A 20,761-nucleotide genomic window follows, 5' to 3' on the forward strand; every position below is an offset into this window, starting at 1 on the left:
TGTTCACGGTCACACAGTGTCAATAGAAGGATTTCAACCCACAACCTCAGGGTTTGAAGTCCAAAGTCATAATCACCATGCCACACTGCCTCCTTCTTGAAGACGTGGACGCCATTATATCCAGTGTAAAGTAAACACCATCGAACCAGTAGTCAAACATGGAGGCAGTAGACTGACTTTGAAGGAGCCATGAGTTCTGCTCTCTGTTAGAAAACTCTTAAGGTCCAGTCATGAGATGAAGAGTAACTGAGTTACACAGCAAGACAATGATCTAAAACACAAAAGCAAGTCCACACAAGAATGGCCGATTAGAAGCAAAATTCACACTCTGACCAGGCCTAGACACAGTTTAGACCTAAACCCAATAGCGTTCCTAAAATGAGTTGTTCAGGCTGAAAAAGCTACTAGTGTGTCTCTGAATTAAAGTTGTTCTGCAAGAAAGAGCGGGCTATGAGAGAGACTGAAGGTGAATAAAAGGAAGCATTTGGTTTCAGTCCATACAGCTAAAGGTGGCACAATCAGCTATCATGATTAAGGGTGCAAATACTTTTTCACACAGTTCCAAATGGTTAAATTCAAGAAATTACATGTGTAACAAAATACATTATTCTATTCTCTTTATCTAGTATTAGATTTGGTTTGAAGACCTGACAATATTCATCTATCAAGTTTGACGTAGTAGTGGCCACTGCATATACTGTAACTCCTTTCTGAAAGCCAAGGTCACTTCACATTACAAAGCATGCACAAAATACGTAAGAGTTTAAAATGCAAAGACCAAAGAAAGAAATCAAGGAGGCATTGAAATTGTAAATGGTGACACAGGTGCAAATGGAGGAGAATGATGTGTGAAGATGCGTTTGATTTACGAGATGTTGGCGGAGTCACAGATTTGTTGTGGTGTAACACTCCAGTTAGCAGAGGAAGGCTGCATCGCCAAGAACAATGAAAACATTAAACTAATTTGTGGAAATTGGAAACCTTCTCCAGCATGCGATCTGAGCAATAGCCACAATTATTAAAATGTAATATTTACAAACTCAACAGCATGTCTAGCAAGTGTACACTGGGCTTTGCTTTCATTTAAATGCCCAAACCCACTGAAGCTCTCTAACACTGGCAAGTGGAACATTCCAGATGGTTGGCAGGCAATAAAGCCAAAGGCTGTGCCTCCTGCCTGCGACATTAGTTTAATTTACTTTCAGAATCTGAAGAAAATTTTTATCTCCTGATCTGGTGATCACAAGGTATGCTTGGAGTATTCATAATAATAAGGGCTTTAAACTGTTAACAAATGTATATGTCAAAAGGAGGATTTTAAAATTAGTCAATTGAACTTGTTTGTAAACTGGTCTTTCTTATAATTAATCTAATGGCTTAAGCTCAGAGTTCAAAGAATGTTAAATAAATCTTAAAGTACTTTAGTCATTTAGATGCATTTCTCATTCTCTCTGCAGTTAAAGCCAATTCAGGTGAAAGATTTGTAAAGACCACTAAGAATGACACTAAAAATGCTTTTTCAGTTTTAACATCTGACACCAAAACCTCAAATGATGTAATGTCACCTGGGTTGAGATTCTTATACTTCATCGTTAGAAGCCCACCATCTCGGCATATCGTGTGCAATTTATGAATAAGGTGGCACTTTAACAAAGGAATTGGCGTCTCTCATTTAGACATCAGAACTTGTGTTTAAAATGATGTCATTAACTCGAGGTGTTTAGTCTATTGCTGGCCAGCAGCTTAATGCAAGGCATGAGTCCGCTTTGTATTTCAGACTTTTATATGTAATAAATTATATAAACAGAAAAACCTTCCTTTAATTCAGGGTCAAGCTGAAATGTCAGACATACACAGGCTGCCAACGCTTGTTTATGACCAGCATGCATGCCTGTATGGTTCACCTTAAAGATAGATAGATAGATAGATAGATAGATAGATAGATAGATAGATAGATAGATCCCAAGATAAATTCACATAATCCAGCAGCAGTTCACATAATCCAAAAAATATACTGATAAATTAAAGAGTAATAAAAATGCATGTAAAAACTGACAATAACTTTGAATAATGTTAGCATTTACTCCCCCGGTTGGAATTGAAGAGTCACATAGTGTGGAGGAGGAACAATCTCCTCAGTCTGTCAGTGGAGCAGGACAGTGACAAGAGTCTGTCACTGAAGCTGATCCTCTGCCTGGAGATGACACTGTTCAGTGGATGCAGTGGATTCTCCATGATTGACAGGAGCTTGCTCACGCCCGTCGCTCTGCCACAGATGTTAAACTATCCAGCTTCATTCCTACAATAGAGCCTGCCTTCCTCACCAGTTTGTCTTGCACAGAGCATCAGTATTGGCAGTCCAGTCCAATGTGTCATCCAGTTGCACTTCCAGGTATTTATAGGTCTGCACCCTCTGCACACAGTCACCTCTGATGATCACGGGGTCCATGAGGGCCTGGGCCTCCTAAAATCCACCACCAGTTCCTTGGTCTTGCTGGTGTTCAGGTGTAAGTGGTTTGAGTCGCACCATTTAACAAAGTCTTTGATTAGCTTCCTATACTCCTCCTCCTGCCCACTTCTGATGCAGCCCACGTTTGCAGTGTCATCAGCGAACTTTTGCATGTGGCAGGACTCTGAGATGTATTAGAAGTCTGATGTATATAGGCTGAACAGGACCGGACAAAGTACAGTCCCCTGCGGTGCTCCTGTGTTGCTGACCACAATGTCAGACCTGCAGTTCCCGAGACGCACATACTGAGGTCTGTCTGTAAGATAGTCCAATATGACATTCTGCTAAAAGTGCCTGCTGAGTACCTTCAACTGAGCATCCTGCACTGTTGACCTACTGATATGTGCCAAGTGTCACATTTCTAAAATGACTGATCCATCATAAAGCAGCTATTACCAATCTGTATGCTAATGTTTTGTCATGGTAGGATCCTAGGGTGACCCTGTATTCACGTTCAGACTCTTCATCACGTAGAATGCCCCCCATTCCATCTCCAGGCCTTGTAAGTTTATGCTTACCTGCCTGGTCACTGTCAGGGTTCACTACTTCTGTAGTTCAATACCTCTACCCTTGTTTTACATTGACAACCCCAGGCAATTAGACAGACCACCATAACATTTAACACATTAGCTGAAGATTTACAATTGTGTCTGAAGTACAAGCAGTCTAAAAATGAGTGTGACAAAAATACCAATACAGCCTGGATAATAATCAGTGTGCCTTGCTTCGGCTGCCAGATGCTCTCTTTCTTAGTATGTTGGTTGGTCTCTAGTCTGATGTGGTCCAGCATACCCTCAGAAAGATAGCACATCCAACTTCATAAAGCAGCAGAGATGGCAGCATGGCCTTCTGCGTGAATGGAGCAGCAGAAAGGTGCAGCAGGACTCTTCAAGCATCAATCGACCAAGTCCTTGACGCACCTATTGGACAAGTTTGTGTCCTTTCATCTCAGCAACCGACCTCCATTCTGTCCCTGGCCTTTCATATCAGTCACCTGGATGTCTTCTTGGAAGGAGAAGTGGTGTTCATGATTCTAAAACATGTCCTCTTTCCAGAGGCTCATAAATTGTACCTGTGGATTTTTAACCCACCACAAATTACACAATCCAGAGCAGCACTTAACAAAAGTTCTAGTAGGGTCTTCAATATGCCTGAGACCCTGGCAGGTGAAACATTTTAAAATTAAATATCGTTAATTTTAATAAAAAAAAAAAAAAGACCCTACAGTAGGTATATGCTAGATGTTATTCTTAATTACAGCTATTTATATATCACCATTCAAAAATAATAAGTCACTTGAAATATGTTGTCATTTTTTCCTGAAATGGCTTATAATATGTTTCATAACCTGTTGACTGTTAACAGTTGCTTATAATGGACACTCACACCAAACTGTCATGGAGGAATAATGTGCTGTACAGTATTGGGCTAAGAACAGGTTCATACACAAATCTCTAAGAATGTGATGCCACGAGGAAAGACAAAATCACAACTTTAGTGTAACACAGAGAACTTTTCACTTTGGTAAGACAAGACTGAAGTCATAATCAGGCAAGTGAGAGAAAACCCCAAAATGGGAAGACCCTTCAGTGCTTGTTAGAAAAACTGATTGAGTTTTGGAGTGTGTGTTCTCTTAAGATAAGCCTAGTGACAGAAGTTGAGGTTTACACCCCGTAGAAAGGCCGACACCACAAAAAGACTCACAGACACAACACCAATTAGGTTAAAATGTACTGTATATAGAAAACAAACAAGTTAGGAATTTAAAAAATATTAAAAGGACAGCACTTATTTAAATTCAATTAAAAACAAGAAGTTGTGTAATGAGCAGGAAGCACAAAAAACTACTAGAAATAACATAACGGACCAGCAAATTGAATTGATCAAGGAGGATTGGTAAAAGAGTATTAATTAACAGGCAAGACAGCATATAAACCAGAAAAAGCAAAAAATCTGCTCTCAGTTCCAAAATTCAATAAAGCAAAGCAAAGGTCTCGGCTACCTTTAAATTCATTTCCTGCATGAATCGATACTCAACTTTGAATAGTTTGCTTAGAAAATATCCCAGAATCTGGATGCCAAGCATATCACGCTCCCATCCAAGTGATAACATCTCCCACTGTGGCAGTCATGTGGTACCAGCAGACACCATTGCTACTTACAAAATAGTTGTGGTCAGAAAAACACATATGAAATATCTTTTCTCATCCCAAAACGGAATCATGATTTTTGTGTTGCTCCGTGAACAAAAAAAATTAGTCACTGTAAGAAATTGTTGGGTACAGTGACAGTAAACAATTTGGCCACTGTCAGAAAAAAAAAACACAAAATGGTGACTGGAACAGCAATAATTCATACAAACTGACAGCAAGAAGACAAAACCAGAACCTGGGAAATCAAAATTCCAAAATAAAATTCATATATTTAAATATCAAAATTCAGAATTCAGAAACATGTGACATTTTGGAGCAAACAATCACTTTACCAAAAGACAAGCCAAATAGTAAAACAGTAATAATTTCTAGAACTGACAAGGGCCAAAGGCAATGCCTCAGAAAAGACTTGAAGTCAGGCTGGTCCTCAAATCTCCTTCAGGTGACTGCACTACTAATGGCAGCAGCACCTGAGGGAATCGACTAGCAAGAGACCCTGCCGTTTAGGCTACAGAATAATGAGGAATAATCAACAAAAATGGGCAAAAGGAATATGGACATATCAAGAAATGAATGGAACAAGAAACAAGGCCTAAACCACAACATGAAATCATGTGCTTAAACCGTTTCTTGGTGACTGAGCATAAAATGTTTTTGCAAACTGGAAAGCAATGTAAAGCATCACATGTCCTACAAAATAATAACATGGGGGAAAAATCAAAGTCATAAACATTTAAACAAATAAACTACTCACCAATTTATTAATCAGGGTTGTCAAAATGTCAAAGATAATAAAAACACCATTCAGTAAATAACAACTGGGCCTGGGAAAGTTAACGCATTAATTCTTGGCCTGTTTAACGCATTAAAAAATATTGTCACATCCAGGGCCGACGGAGCAGTGTTTCAGTTTTTTATGTCATATTTATTTTTACATTACAAAACAATAATACAAAAAAGTTCATTGTGAACCTAAACAATTACATACACATCCGGTACTGTGTTTATATTCTACCTTTAAAAATTTTGAGAAATTAAATTTTATTTCAAAGTTTTAAATTACACGTTTCACAACGCCTTGCCACATGTCAGTTTATGGTACTGGTGCTCATTTCCTTGATTTAAACATAGCGACATAGGTGCAGGGTGTGGGAGGAAGGGGGGCTTATGGTAGTCCTGGAGCAATACTAAAAAAAAGTAGCAAAGGTAAAAATTACACTTTTTTCATTTCACCTTTCTGTAGGAAAATCAAATGAATTTCAAATCACATACTGTAAGTGCAGAATACGTGTGGCACTAAAACGAAAAGAAGTCTCTAGTACCTCTCTCTTTAGCTCACCGGTCTGCCAGGTAGCTTACAAAATAGAAATGTGATGATTATCCCTTTCGATGATCCAAGGTTGCAGTATCTTTGTTAACTTATGCAAAGAACACAACATAACCATCCAAGTAATGCATGGTGTCAGTTTTTGAGCAAGATAGCAGCTACAGAGAACTGTTTTAGCGTGCCAGGAGCAAAGCTGCAGAGCATTATTTTCCAACCTTTTTTCTTTGGTGGTACATTTTTTGTAACCCAACAAATCCCAAGGCACACCACAATTCCACCAACCACAAAAGCAGTAAATCTATACACGTGCTAAACTATCTGAAGGGACAAGACTATCATAGACGCTGGCAAACAATAAAAACAGCTCAAAGATTGGCGTTCGAAGACACAACACTTAGTGAGCACTTTGGACGCATTTTCTCACCTGCTTTGTCCCTTTTCCTGCTCATACAGGCGGCCCTCTCTCTGCCTAACTCCACTGACCTGGTGTCAGAGGCAACTCGTATGAACAGTGGCCTTTGGCTCTGCAAGAGTCGCTGGCAAACACGTACCCTGGCTGATGGACCCTCAACCTATGTCCTGGCTGCTAAAGTTCTCTCTCTGTCTACAAAATGGTAATCACAGAGCTGCTTTTATGTCGGCTTCTCCAAGAAGCCCCATCATCCTCAGACAGGTCTCGACCACCTGAGCGACGTGTCTCTCTCAGGTCAGGACCCCGGGGCACTACGCTGTTATTTCCATAGCACACCTGGGTAGCTCTCCTGGCACAGCAGGAAAAAATACACTTGCGCAGAGTATAATTATAAAGTCTTTGATAGTGATGAACGTTTGAGGAAAATATTTACAGAGTTTTAACACAAGTTTTAATGCATGCCCATTTGAGTGATGCATTCGAAGTCAACAGACATTTTGATTGTTTAACCCTTAAACCGCCACAACCAGCTATAGTTGGCTCCCAATGCAATTTGCCAGCACGCCGGAGCTGATCAGTCAGTGCTGTACATTCGTTGAGCAGCCAGCTCATGACTCTGCTGCCCCCTAGTGAATCAGCACCACTACACTAGACTTTCCTGCAAGCATCAGCACTGGCCTCTGTGTTTGTGTGCAGCCAGTCCAAGCGCAGTTGGCTCGGTGATTTACTGAATTTCATCAACGGCGTCAGTTGCACCTTGTACATTCAATTGTTGCAGCAGTTTTTTTTTACAGTTCATTTGCAGTGTGTAAAATGATCAGTGCTGCAGTAATTGTGATGCGCTTTGCATAAAATAAATATGTGTTCCATTAAAATTTCAGTTTTTCTAGGTGAATTGTGACGTTTCCTTAAAAAGTGCAGCAAAAAAGTATTTGGCATCCGGGGTTCAATGACCCCCAAGTATGTGGCGGTTTAAGGGTTAATTATAACTTTAACATGTCTGTGTCTCATATGCTGTGCCGATCTGAGAAGGAATACATTGGTCTCGTTTTCTTATTGCCTTCTTTTCAACTTGCCTTTTAGGAAGGCATTCAAATTCAGGTTGTTCTTGCTCAAGTAGTATTTTGTTAAAAGGTCGGGTTTCAGATCATTGTTTAAGTTTAAGGCCTTGTTCACACGGGCGTTAAAATCGGCGTTTTTGCGTTCAGAAGCGTCCGGTGGCGGATCAAGCGCGAGTGTTTTCTACATGTAGGAGTCAATGAGAGTGTTCACACGGGCTTTGGTGACGTGCGTTTGTCCGGCAGCGCGTTTATACGGCATCAAAAAACGTTGCATGCAGCTTTTCTTGGCGTTCAAACCCAACGAACGCAAGGAAACCGCTTCTAGTTAGTTTTCTGCGCGTTTATTTTACGCTTCAGAGGACGGATATTTTTATGTTTTCATATACAACATATATATTTTCATATTGCTTATTTTATTTTATTGTCTCATGTAATTTGGAAACCATGAACCTATTAATTTATGTTCTAATATAATATTTGATAACTATGTAGGGGGCAATCCATGGCGGGGGCATTTCAGTGCATAACACGGTGTAAGCGCACACTCGACTACTGTTTCCTTACCTCAAAGTGACAAGTAGTCTCTCTTGGGCTAACACCAAGTCGCATATTGGTTGATCGGCGGGCAATGTGGCATTGCACCAGCTGCAGCAGACAATCAAAAGTGGAAACCGACATCCGACAGTAATTAAAAACTTGCGGAAATTTTGCATTTCTTCATACAGCACAAAAACTTCCTTTAACCCGACGTTGTGCAGTCAGAGGATGAACCCAGTAGCGGCGATTTTTTCTCTCCCTACGTCGCCGTATTCACGAGTATTTTTAAAACAAGAAGATTAATATCTAACATAGCAAAATGGTCCATATTGAAAGGAGGCACCTCAAATAAAAGCGACAAGGGCTTTCATATCCAGTTCCGACACTGCCTCCACAGGTTAACACACAAACTACAATTTGGGCTGCAGGCTGGCGTTAGACAGAGACAAAGCGAGCGCTGGTGTAGAAGTCAATCGATCGCCACCACAAAATGCAACATAAGCGTCTAGGGCGTTCAGAGCAAGTTCGTTTATCCAAAAACTTAACGCCCGTGTGAACAAGGCCTAACTGTGCCCTTACATTTTTAAAGATTCCTTTTTGTTGATTCTACATGAATTTTGTGATTCAGTGTATTTTTGTGTCATGATTTATGTATTTATTTTATGATTACATGTTTTAATGTTAGATGTGATTAATAACGATTGATTCCACACAATTATGTGATTAATTAGTTCATTTTTTAAAATCGATTCCCAGCCCTAATAACAACAAATGCTTTTGTTGGGCAACCATTTTGTCCCTGTGATAAGCAACAAATACTCCCTGGCAAAACGGGGATCTTCATTATGTTTAAAATGCTAAGGCACAACACCATTTACTTCTCATGCTGTTTAATCCTGTGCTAATATTTCATTATATTACAATTTTATTATAAGGTATGCTTAAGACCTTTAATCAGAATCACCCCACTGAAATGAACAAGCCATTTCTGTACTGTGAACTTCATACTAAATAATTACAGCTTTGCTAGTTTCGAGTCATGAGTCACTGAGAATGTTTCACTTATGCTTCAGATGCTATTGTGAAATCTAAACTCCTCACTTTTTTCAAATATTTCACACTGTATCCTAGTTGGCAGGCACATCTCTGCTCAACTCCACTGTCACTAGGTTGGAACTGTAGTGGGTAGAAACAAATTAACGTCTAACGCTCACATCTTTAACTTGTGAGAAAAAAATCAGGGTCCCTGCAGAACATGAAGGGAAGGAGCAACTTTTCCACAGACGAGACTAGAATTCAAATCCGGTCTTGCGGAGCTATGAGGCATCAGCATTAAACTCTGAACTAATGCCACTCACTAGTTTTTCCTAATTTGCATTTCTTCATTTTTATGTATGTGTACACTACTTTGTGTTTCAGCAATAGACTGATCGGGGCACTCGAGAGACTGAGCGAGGAGTCTGAGTGTCTGGGCTTGTGAGTGTCCTGATAAAAACCAAGATCAGCAGAGAGAGTGTCGACCACGTCGAGAGGTTCAGCAGAGAGAGTGTCGACCACGTCGAGAGGTTTACTTACCTCAGCAGCAACTTTAAAGTCTCTGGTGACTCTTCCTATGAAGTCAGTAGTAAGATTGGCAGAGCATTGGGGTGTCATGAGGTCCGTGGAAAGGAGTGAAGAGTCCTGGTGCTTCCTGTTTTGCTATATGTTTGCGAGACATGGACGCTATTCATTGAAGTGAGGTGATGAATGGACTCCTTTGGTACTGTGTCTCTTTGGAAAATCCTTTGGTACCGCTGGTTTGACTTTGTGTCGAATAACTGGGTGCTCAAGGAGTCCCGAATGAGGCACATTACCTGCATTGTGAGGGAGCGCCAGTTACGGCACTACGGCCAAGTGGCTCGATTCCCCAAGGGTAATCTGGTCTGCAGGATCCACCTGCGTGGCAGGAACAGGCCGAGGGGTTGCCCACATAACACTTGCCTATGGTAGATAAATGGTCATTTCTGAAGGTTGGTGCTGGACTGCGTGTCTGCCAGGGGGGTTACCAACCAGGATCCCAAGCGGTTTTGTTGTGTGGCGGTTGCAGCAACATGCTGTACCAGTGCATGCTGGCCAACCTGACCTGACCTGAATGGACTGGCATCCTGTCCATTGTCGATTCCTTCCTTGCACCCAGTACTGCGAGGATAAGGTTCAGCCACCAGAATCCTTAATCAGAATTAGCAGGCTTGAGAATGTGTAGTTTAAGAAAAAAATTGGTAATATCTATTATGATAAATATTTTTGTAGATTATCCTCATTAAATTTGTTTGAGCCACGCTTTTTTTGTTCTAATTTTAAAATGTTTAACCCTGGCAGGGAAGTTAATGTCTATCAATATCTAATGTTCAAATACGAAGACATTGATAAGCCAGTTGTAGCTTTGGCACATTTCCGTCCCCACTAGAATCAGATAGGAGCCCGAGTTAAGTGCCAGACTGAGGGAATGAAGGCTTTGTATTGATGTGGTTGTAACTGACTGGCCCGCTAGCTTGGGGGCGTACAGGTGGCTGAGATGAAAGGACTTGGACAGGCTGCAGCTGGATTGGGCTGGAATGGGGCCTGAGTCTGCCTAAGCTGAGTGTTTGGGAACTACACACTCACTGCTTCAAGAGGTGTGTCAAGAAGTCATGGGATTCAGTTAAATTAAGGCTGATGCAGAGGTGTAGTCTGTCTGCCATTTTCCATCCTGAGGAGAACATCTCTCTCTTAGCTGCCATGTTCAGACAGGGCATACCACCTGTTTTTGCCACCCCATTCAAAGGCCATGTGGTGGTAAAGACCAAGCCAGACCAGAGACCAACCAACATACTAAGACAGAGAGCCTCCTGGTAGCCTATTACCAGGTTGTACTATTTTGTAAACACTCATTGCTCTCCGCTATTTTGGACATATTTTGTATAAAGCCTGACTAAATGTGTCATTTCTGATTGCCTGTTCTGGCACTCTGTCTATTTGCCAGGAGTTACAGATGTGAAAGGAAAGGGGAAATATTGAACTACAGTAGAAGTCAACCGTGTCAGCATGGTAAAAGTGTGGGGCTTGGAGTCAGGGCCAGCGTCACCATTAAGGCGAATTAGCCAACAGCCTAGGGCGCAGATCATAAGGGGGGAACTCAGCCACACAGGTTAGCTACCAAATAGTCAGTTGGTGTACTGATAAGCTTGGTCTAGGGTGCAAAATAACCTAGCAACGGCACTGCTTTGGGGTATTCTGTTATGGTCTTCATAATAAAGAGGATAAATGTGAATAAGGTCACCGTAGGACTCTCCACATCAAAACAGAATCCATTCATCCATTACCCAACCCGCTATATCCTAACTATAGGGTCATGGGGGTCTGCTGGAGCTCCCAGCCAACACAGGGTGCAAGGCAGGAAACAAACCCGGGCAGGGTGCCAGCCCACCGCAGGACACACACACACACACACCAATCACACACTAGGGACAATTTAGAAACGCCAATGCACCAAACCTGCATGTCTTTGGACTGTGGGAGGAAACCCACGCAGACACGGGGAGAACATGCAAACTCCATGTAGGGAGGACCCAGGAAGTGAACCGGGTCTCCTAACTGTGAGGCAGCAGCGCTACCCACTGCACCATTGTGCCCCCCTCAAAACAGAATGTTATGTTATTTTCTGTTTTTTATTTTTTTAATTTTAGCTTATTCTTAAGACCTCAAAAAAGAAATCAATTTCCTTTCTGTTGTCCATTGGGTATCCCATAGGTTAGGAAGTGCATTATATTGCTAGTCTACCGAAGTACCAGTACCCACATATGAGAAACCATGGAAGAGATCAAAATTAGGGTTCACTGCTCTCTAAGGAGCAGGAGCTGCTAAGACTCACAACATTTGAAACTTGCCCCTAATCTTTAACATCAGATAAATCCTTATTACATGAAAACTGGCTTATTTGAATATTTTTAATTTTAGGTAGATGCAAGTATTATCAATAATTTATTTGAAAATAAAGAAATATTTAACTTATAAAGGAAAATCTTTAAAAGCTGCTCTGTGCAGAGCTGTTACTTTGCACCAATGATTGATGGGATAAGGCTTGCAACTCTCCACCAGATTAGGCAGCTTTGGTAATGGATAAATAAAATAATTGAAATGATTCCCAGAAATAAGTTTAGCAAATACCACCATAGTGCAGGGACTTCACTGTCCTGCCAGTCTAAAGTCATTTTGTATAGCAGGGGTTGTCAAACTCGGTCCGGGGGACCCCCTTGTAGTTTCTGTTTTTAATAGTTTCTGTTTTTAATTGGACTCCTGGGCTAATTAAGTGAACTGTTATTGTCCAGATTCTGTGTTCAGGGAACAATAGAGAAATTAGAAAACTACATCTGGTTAAAAAAAAAGTTTTATTAAAATGGACTAAGCAGTATTTTTTTTCTTTTTAATAACATTTTCATCTTGATTTTTCATTCTGCTTTTCCAGGTGCTTTAATAGCTTAATTATTTCATTATTTACTAGTTTGTGAGTCTGACACTAAAGTAGTTGCAGCCTTTCATGATTCAGTGGTATTTGCCTGAGTGCCTTCTCTGCTCGTTTTAGAATGGCATCACTTTGCAGAGATGGTCCCTGCCATGCCCATGCATAAGCATATAATAAGTGAAGCAAAAAGGAAAGTCAGTCAGAGTTTGGGTACTTCAACAACCAGAGAAAGAACTTTTACTTTTCTATGCCATGGTGTACTGGGCTGGTAGCATCACTTCAAGAGAAGCCCACCAAATCAATATGCTAATTAAAAGGGCAGGGTCAGTTATGGGACGCACTCTGGACCCCTGGAGGTTGCAGTGAAGAAGAGAATTAAAACAAACCTGACTGTCATTATGAGCAATGCTGCACATCCAGTCTCTGACACACTAACACTGAGGACTTTCAGCCTGCGAGACATTCAGCAGTAGTGTGTCAAGAAACACTATGAGGGCTCATTTATAACAACAGCAATATGCCCGCAGAACACCTCACTTAGGTGACTGTGACAGCCATATCAGACGTTTTCTTTCTTTTTAATTCTTTTGCTTTACTTACTTTTGTACCTATTAATGTATTCATTTATTAAAGAGCTTTTGTAAAAAGCCAATTTTTCCCATGGAGACAAATAAAGTTCTATCTATCTATCTATCTATCTGGCCTAGGATAAATAAGGATGGCCCTGAAAATTCCACTTTTCTATCACTTTGATACCCTTTGTTATATTTGAAATGCCCGAGCTAGCTACACCCTAATGCCACACACATACCACACGCTCACCTGTCAATGCACATACACAGATGTTTATATCACATATGTTCAGAGCGGTGGTCTACTATCCAATACTTAGATATACCGTTAAAGACTACTGTTGTTGCTTGCCTGATCCCAAGGTGGCTGGAGTGAGTGTGCTGGTATAAACATAGAGGTTCTGTGTAATGTGAAGGTGTAAAAGGTGTAGGCCACCATAATGGGCAAAGAGGGTTGAAACCACAATGAAAACACTACTGCCAAGGATGGTTTATGAAATATATATTTATAGGATGTGTCCCAAATGTAATAACTCCAAGCGTGCAGAACTATAGTAGATATACAGAACAATGGGGGATGAAGGTGGATGTTTTAGAAGTCTACCAGTCCAACATATGGCAGTAGTAGAAAGGCCTGTTACAATATACGTGGTCCCCTGCTTTGTTTTCTAGTGGACTGGTTACTTTGAGGCTACCTGCTCCTATGCATGAGATTTTTGGTTCAAAATTGTAGGGAAGCCTGGAGCTGCTAACTGGAGTGCTATGTGGATGTCCCCAGCCATTTCAGAGGGCATTCTGGACCCCAGGCATTGTTGCAGAAATTAACCCAGGCAGCAATACCTTGTTAGCACTTACATGTTCCTTCCTAATTTGACAATATTGGACTTGGAGTTATTGGTGTGTTGGACAAGAGTTCAACTGGCTGGAGAAAGATAGGCCAGGGTAAGCGTTTTAGAATATTCAGTGTGTTTAAAAGATTGTCACCACGCTCGACAGAAGTGAGTGCAAATGCGATGTCTAGTTTAGCACAGAGGGCTTGTAAGGAATAGAATATTTGAAACATTTTGACAAGAATAAGCTATTTAGCCCAACAAAGCTTGTCAATAGTATGCATCTAATTCCTCCAAAATAATCAAGTTGCATTTTTAATATTCCTAAAGTCCTACTCTCAGCCACACTACTTGGTAACTTATACTTCTCTGTTTGAAGGGTTTTTTGTCGCTTTCTCCTCCTTGTATTTATTCATTCCATACTGTGTTGTTATGTTATGTTTGCTCGGTTTTCCACAGGAGACAGTGCTGGAGCTGATGAGAGAAGCCATGGTTACAAATCTGGAGAGCACCAAAGGATTCTTGATTGACGGCTATCCACGGGACCTGAGACAAGGAGAAGGCTTTGAAATGAAGGTAGGCTCTCATTATTTGCAGAAATAAATCAAGGAGGGAGCTCAAATGAGCACACACACATACCCTGGATGAGACATCCACTCCCTACATCTCCCTACACTCCCTATTATCGCTGAATTGGACTCTAACTTGACAGACTCTGATTTTGATACAAGTAATAGAAAAGGAATCGGCTGATCAGTACCCATCTGACTGATCCCCATCTGACTGATCCTCACCTGATTGTTCCCCAGCTGATTGTGGTGCTGAGCAGATCCTTATAGCTGATGTGTCACCTCATTGTCATCTTGGAGGACCTCCTCTTACAACAACAAGAGCTACAAACCAGATTGTGATGCTCTGCGATTGCGACCAATGCTGCCGCCCCCACCACACAAAGACAGCCTGGCAGACACACCATGCAGCAACAGTAGATTTATGTTGATTTCTGTATGAAAACATTTCTTTGTGTGCTTTTATTTTGAGAAATATATTCAGCTCTCAAAGAGTTAAGGTGACCATTAGGTCACTTCCCTGACCAAGCCTCTTCTTGCCCAGTTACTCACTTTGACTGGACGGCCATCACTAGGAAGAGTCCTAGTGGTTCCACACTTCTTCTCTTTACAATTTGTGAGGCCGCTGTGCTCCTGAGAACATTCAGATCTTTAGAAATGATTTTATACTCTTTCCCTGATCCATGTCTCACCCTGATTTGATCATGGAGGTCTAAAGGGACTTCTTTGACCTTCATGGCTTTGTTTTTGTCCTGACACACACTGTGAATTGTGAGACCTCATACACGCAGGTGTGTACCTTTCTAAATGATGTCTAATCAATTTAGTTTGCCACTGGTGACCTCCAGTCAATTTCTAGACACCTCTTGAGAGGAATTAAAGCAAACGGGATACACCTCACCAGAATTTGGAGTGCCGTAACAAAGGGTCTGAATCCTTAAAGGAGGAAAGAGAGATTTCAGTGTTTGATAAAAATATGTTTTCACTTTGTCATTATTGGTTATTGAGTGTACAGTGATGGACAAAAATGTCAGATATATCCATTTAAAATTAAATCTACAACACAATAAAGTGTGCAGAAAGTGAAGGGGTCGGAATACTTGCTAAATCCACTTTAGATTTCTCTGTTACTCATGGACTCACCATAGAGAATAATTTGAAAGATTATGTTACTTATAAGTGTAATGGGTGCCAGAGCACCGTAGGCCAAAGAATGATGATCAGCCCTGTATTGCTGTCATCTGAGGTCGTTATGACCCTATAGCCTCACTGGGACGCTAATACAGTATAGTACAGACAGATACTGGGGCAAGAACCGCAATGAGCAATATGCCAGCAAGTTTACAAAGGGGAAGGAGGGGTGAATTTACTTTGACAAGGTTTTTGGACTTAACATCAGGTTGTTTCTTTCATTTTTTTTTTCATATGTTCCGCCATTTGTTTCGGGTACAAGCCTTGCGCGTAATATTCCACATTTGCTTTAAAGGTGGCGCCGACGCTAAACGCAGTCACGGGTGCCTGGAAAGGTCAAAAGACAGCTATAGGGGGAGTCCATGTTGAAATAGTAGTGTAGGTGTACCGTAATGTTTCCGTTTGTGTCTTAGTAACCTCGAGGTTTGTATAAATGTTTTTGGTGCTTTGTTATCCAGCCACCCATTATCTAACCACTTTGATATTTAGTGTTTTATTATGTGTATATTGTTGTCAGATATTTTTTTTATTTTTTACTTTAAGTGTATGATTTCCCCGACAGGCCCGAAATGGTATCTCCCTGTGTTTAGGCACCTTGTAACAGTTCGTCCCGCCATGCTGACACGAGACGATCACTACTGCCAACCTGTCCTAAGTGGCGGCAGATGATAAAAGGATAGGCCAATATCACACCCCAATAAATGCCCCATATACCCTTTATTCTACAAGGTTCAGTCACCCCAGATGCCGGCGCATTTATAGTCCTTAAAAAAAACTAATGGTCAATCACATAAGGAATATATTACATTTAAAAAAACAAGAAAACAATCCCTTTCATATGCCCACCCACCCCTCAACCCTAAATAATCCTTATATGTGGCGCTACAAATATATATACATATATATACAATAAGAATATTCCTTCCCCCAGTTCCCCTTCCAAAGCTTATAAATAAGTCCACAGTTCTGACTCCTGATGCGACGAAGAGTTCTAGCAATTGTGGACTCCTAGCAGCAATCCAGTCTTCACCATAAAAGTTATACTGTCAGTATTGCGCCATGATAAAATACAGTAAGTCCTTCGATAAGCTCACCCAAGTCTGTAGGAAATAGTGGAACATTCAATTCACCGGTCAAAAGAATTACTTCCCCACAACTGACAGGACTGTAGACGCTCCTGGACTTCGTCACATGGCCCATGCAGTAGCTGATCTGCTTTATTTGATGTTTTCCCCCATCTTCTTGGCTCTCTTCTCTCTCTTTAAATGGTGTGCTTTATGCAAATTGCTCCCCGAAAAAAAAAGGAAACTGGAAGTCCCACCTCTGGGGCACCAATGTCAATCTCAGGCTGTAAGAACGATCCCCACCAGACCCGATCGACAGCAGAAAAACATATTACGGTTGAACCTCGGGTCACGAACGTCTCGGAACACATACAAATCGGGTTGCGACCAAATAGGTCGCCAAACTTTTGCATCTGTTCGCGACCACACACGCGGGTGACGAATAAGCCAGTTTTCCTTCCAGTTCGTTTGCGGCGATGATTTCCGCACATGTTCAGTTTCTCCCTGTACATTGTTCTCGTTCAGACATGCGTGCATTCGCTGTGAACTCTTTGTGCTCTGTTTTGTGTGTTTTTGCATTCATTTTGCAATTAACCCTGGTCTCTAAGCAAGTGAAGGGTGGTAGTGTTGGTGAGAAGAAAGGTGCAAAGAAAATTGAAATCGAATTAAAGAAAGATATTATTGAAAAGTATGAGTGTGGCGTTCGTGTTACTGATCTTGCCACTGAGTACAAGAAGTCAAAATCTGATTGTGACTATTCTAAAGCAGAAAGAGGCCATTAAAGCAGCTGATGTTGCAAAAGGAGTTACAGTATTAACCAAGCAGAGGCTTCAAGTGCGGGAAGAGGTGGAAAAACTGTTGTTAGTGTGGTTGAATGAGAAGCAACTTGCAGGGGATAGCGTAAGCAAGGTGATGTTACGCGAGAAAGCCAGGAAGATTCATGGTGATTTGCTGCAAGGTTAGTTTTCTTGGTTGTTTATGGTTAGTTTTTGTATAAATTAAGGATTTTTCAAATTTTCATTTTTTTCCCTGTGCTTAAAACTCATTTAAAAAAAAAAGTGTTTGCAGTGAGCGGTTCGTAAGGCTGTATTGTGAACTCTTGCAATGTTAGTTTTCTCTGTTCAAGCTTTTCTCAGTGTCATTCAATTTTTTACATTCAGTTTACTATTACACTGTGCATTCTATGGTATAATCAACTATTTTTGTGCTTAAAAAGCTTTAAAAAATATATTTACATACAGTTTGTACGGTCCGGAACAGATTAATTGTATTTAAATACAATCCTATGGGGGACATTACTTCGGGTCATGACCAAATCGGGTTGCGACCAGAGTTTTGGAACAAATTACAGTCGTGACCCGAGGTTCCACTGTATATTTATGTGGCAGCCGTACAACCTGACCCTGGGAATTGAGAAGCCTTTAGAAGTACAGTTGTGGCCACAAGAGAGGGACGATCGTTCAGAGAGATTTGAGAAGAAGGGTTAGGGAGTGTGAGGTACGCCAGGCTCAGAGCTGCTGGTTGAAGTTAAGGAGTGGCTTAGGCTCCTGAGAGTTTTTTATGAGGAGTTGTATTTATGAATCCAGTTTGGTTTAATTTTAAGGCTGCTGATGCCCTAACATGGACTAAAAGTGACTGTATATATATACTGTATTAGGGTAAGAGCCTCTGTGTTTTACAATTTCTATTTTTCATCTTCACATTTTTCATAATTAGATTTGTTTTGTCACAGGATTATATATATTTTTTTGTTCAACCTTTTACATCAGCAACTTTTTTTTTTTTCTATCGTGGAATAATTAAATTACCTTATTTTTGAACATCTGCCTCTCTTGTGCCTCTCTTATTACCCCCTCAGTCCTGGTCGGTCCCAAACTACTAGCAGGCCATCTGCTTTAGTAGACGGCTTGTGACACTCATGGCTCAAGCTGAGTTGCAGCCTCAAACAACCTGACCAGACCAGGGAACCCAAATTGTCCAAGTATGCCTCTGTACTGGATGATCTCATGTGACGCCTCTGAAAGAGCTTCTCCTGTGTCTCAGAGTCGTCCAGAGGCATGGAGTCTGATTGGATCATTCTGAAGAGCTCCGTATTGACTTACTGGTAATCTGTCTTTGTTGAGTGTCCCGTGATTTACCAAATACATCACCGTAGAAGATAACTCAAATTAATAACGCACTGTGGTATAGTAGGTCCACAGCTCAGATGAAAAAGCCCAGTTTTAAATAGATAATCGCCGCATTCGGGGCTTATAGAGGGGGTCTGGTAGTAAGGCCAGAGCGGTTCCTGGGTGGTCCTCACTTAAGTGCACAGGTGAGGAGTCATCGGCATCCGTAACTGATGTCCGGGAGCTGCTAATCGCCATACCTGAGCCACATTCCCATTATATATAGTAGTAGCACGAGTGTGGAGGAAGAGGGTGAAAAAAAGAACATGAATGGAGGTTAAGGGAGAAGAAGGTGGCAGGAAGGGAAAAGCCGATGCATGCAAGAGTGAGTGGGTTAAGGCAGGCTTGCTAGTGAGATCAGGCAGCTGGAGGGAGATCCCCTGTTTGGCCGACACTCGGTGGAGCTGAAGGAGGTGGTCACTCGAGCTGAACGATCAGGGAGCTGGAGTGACCCGGAAGGTGGTTGGCTCACCGTGTAAGGCCACGGTAAGCAGCGAGAGCCAGGAAGGCTTAGGAGAGTGAACCCTAGCCATGAGCGTCCTGGCCGTTGGGGAACCGAAGTCTTGGTTTGACGGAGCCATGGACCGAAAGGCGACCAGACGTAAAGGACAGCTACAGTTAGGGTGACTCCCTTGGTGCATAGCCTGGATGGGAGAAGCAGGGGTCACCAGTAGAAGAAAGCACCAGGCTTTGTGTTTTAAAAGACTGCTTCCAGCCATTGTTTTTAACCTCGTTTTTATGGATTTATTTAAGGGATTTTAACCTCCACCTTTTCACTGGTTTTATTGGATTATTTATTTATTTGAAGCACTGCACTATTTATCTGAAAACTTTGTTTTGACTGTTTTTAAATAAAACCAGCTTTGCACCTTTATGCACCATCCCCTTGCTTCATTGTGTCTTCACTGATCAGCTCATCAGTAGACATTATCGACGGTGTCGGGTTCAAGCGCTCCCAAAACAGAGATGGGAGCAGGAAGTGGAATCCGCATCATCCCATGCACACTTAAACAAAAAAAACTAAAGGTGGCACAAAGCCCACAGATTAGAAAGACTCAAAAGTACTCAAATTTGGCGTTCGCATGCTGTAAAAATATATGTTTTTATAAAGTAGTAGGAAATAGGGTGCTTTAATATGGAAATAATGAAAAATATGAAAGCAATTTTATTCTCATTATGAAGATTAAAGTATATGAGCCTAAATGGAAGCTTTTCATGACTCTTGCTTAAAAATATCTTTCCATGCAAATGGATGATTCAGAGAAATGCATTGTGCAGAGACACAGACTAGAGGATTAGGTGAATCAGAAGGAGCGACAGAAGCTTCTTGAATCGCACATTGTTTCTCAAATGTTGGTTTCCAAGCACAAGTGAGTGTCGTCCAGTTCAGCGTTGGCTCCCGCCTCGTTCAAATGCTGAATGTTATGCCTCAAGTGAAAGAAATGGCACACCAAAAGACAGACGTGCAGGACAGGGAGATGGAAAGAAGACAAAAACACACAGGGGTCTAAATGAAATACTGCAGACCACCATTAGAGGATCTGAGGTTATGACTTGGAGTGTAGAGGGACAGGCATTCCGAAAAATAGGATGAGGCAAAATTATTTAAGGCTTAATAAACCATGAGTAGTACCTTAAAATCAGTTCTAAAGGACACGGGAAAGCAAAGTAGTGGGGCCAAAGCTGGCGAGATGTGCGCTGATTTTCTTTTTCTAGTTAAGATTCCTGTTGCTGCCCTCTGAATTAACTGCAACGGCTTTGTTTCTCCCTTAGGTTGACCAGTTAGGAGTGCATTACAGTAACCAAGCTGACTAAAAGTAAAAGTGTGAATTAATTTCTTGACATTTTACAAAGCATTCTCTACACAGAATACTCTGGAAATTATGCT

At 41.3% G+C, this 20,761-nt stretch overlaps 1 protein-coding gene across 1 annotated transcript in view; it reads left to right on the forward strand.

Annotated features, from left to right (window-relative positions):
• ak5 (adenylate kinase 5) overlaps window positions 1-20,761 on the forward strand; it is a 517,659-nt gene that overhangs the window by 488,646 nt on the left and 8,252 nt on the right. The window contains exon 12 of the mRNA XM_039734419.1: window positions 14,341-14,457. Within this exon, the coding sequence (XP_039590353.1) occupies window positions 14,341-14,457 (117 nt within the window). The remainder of the gene's footprint in view (window positions 1-14,340; window positions 14,458-20,761) is intronic.

The sequence above is a fragment of the Polypterus senegalus genome, chromosome 14 (assembly GCF_016835505.1).
Source record: "Polypterus senegalus isolate Bchr_013 chromosome 14, ASM1683550v1, whole genome shotgun sequence".
Taxonomy (NCBI): Eukaryota; Metazoa; Chordata; class Cladistia; order Polypteriformes; family Polypteridae; genus Polypterus; species Polypterus senegalus.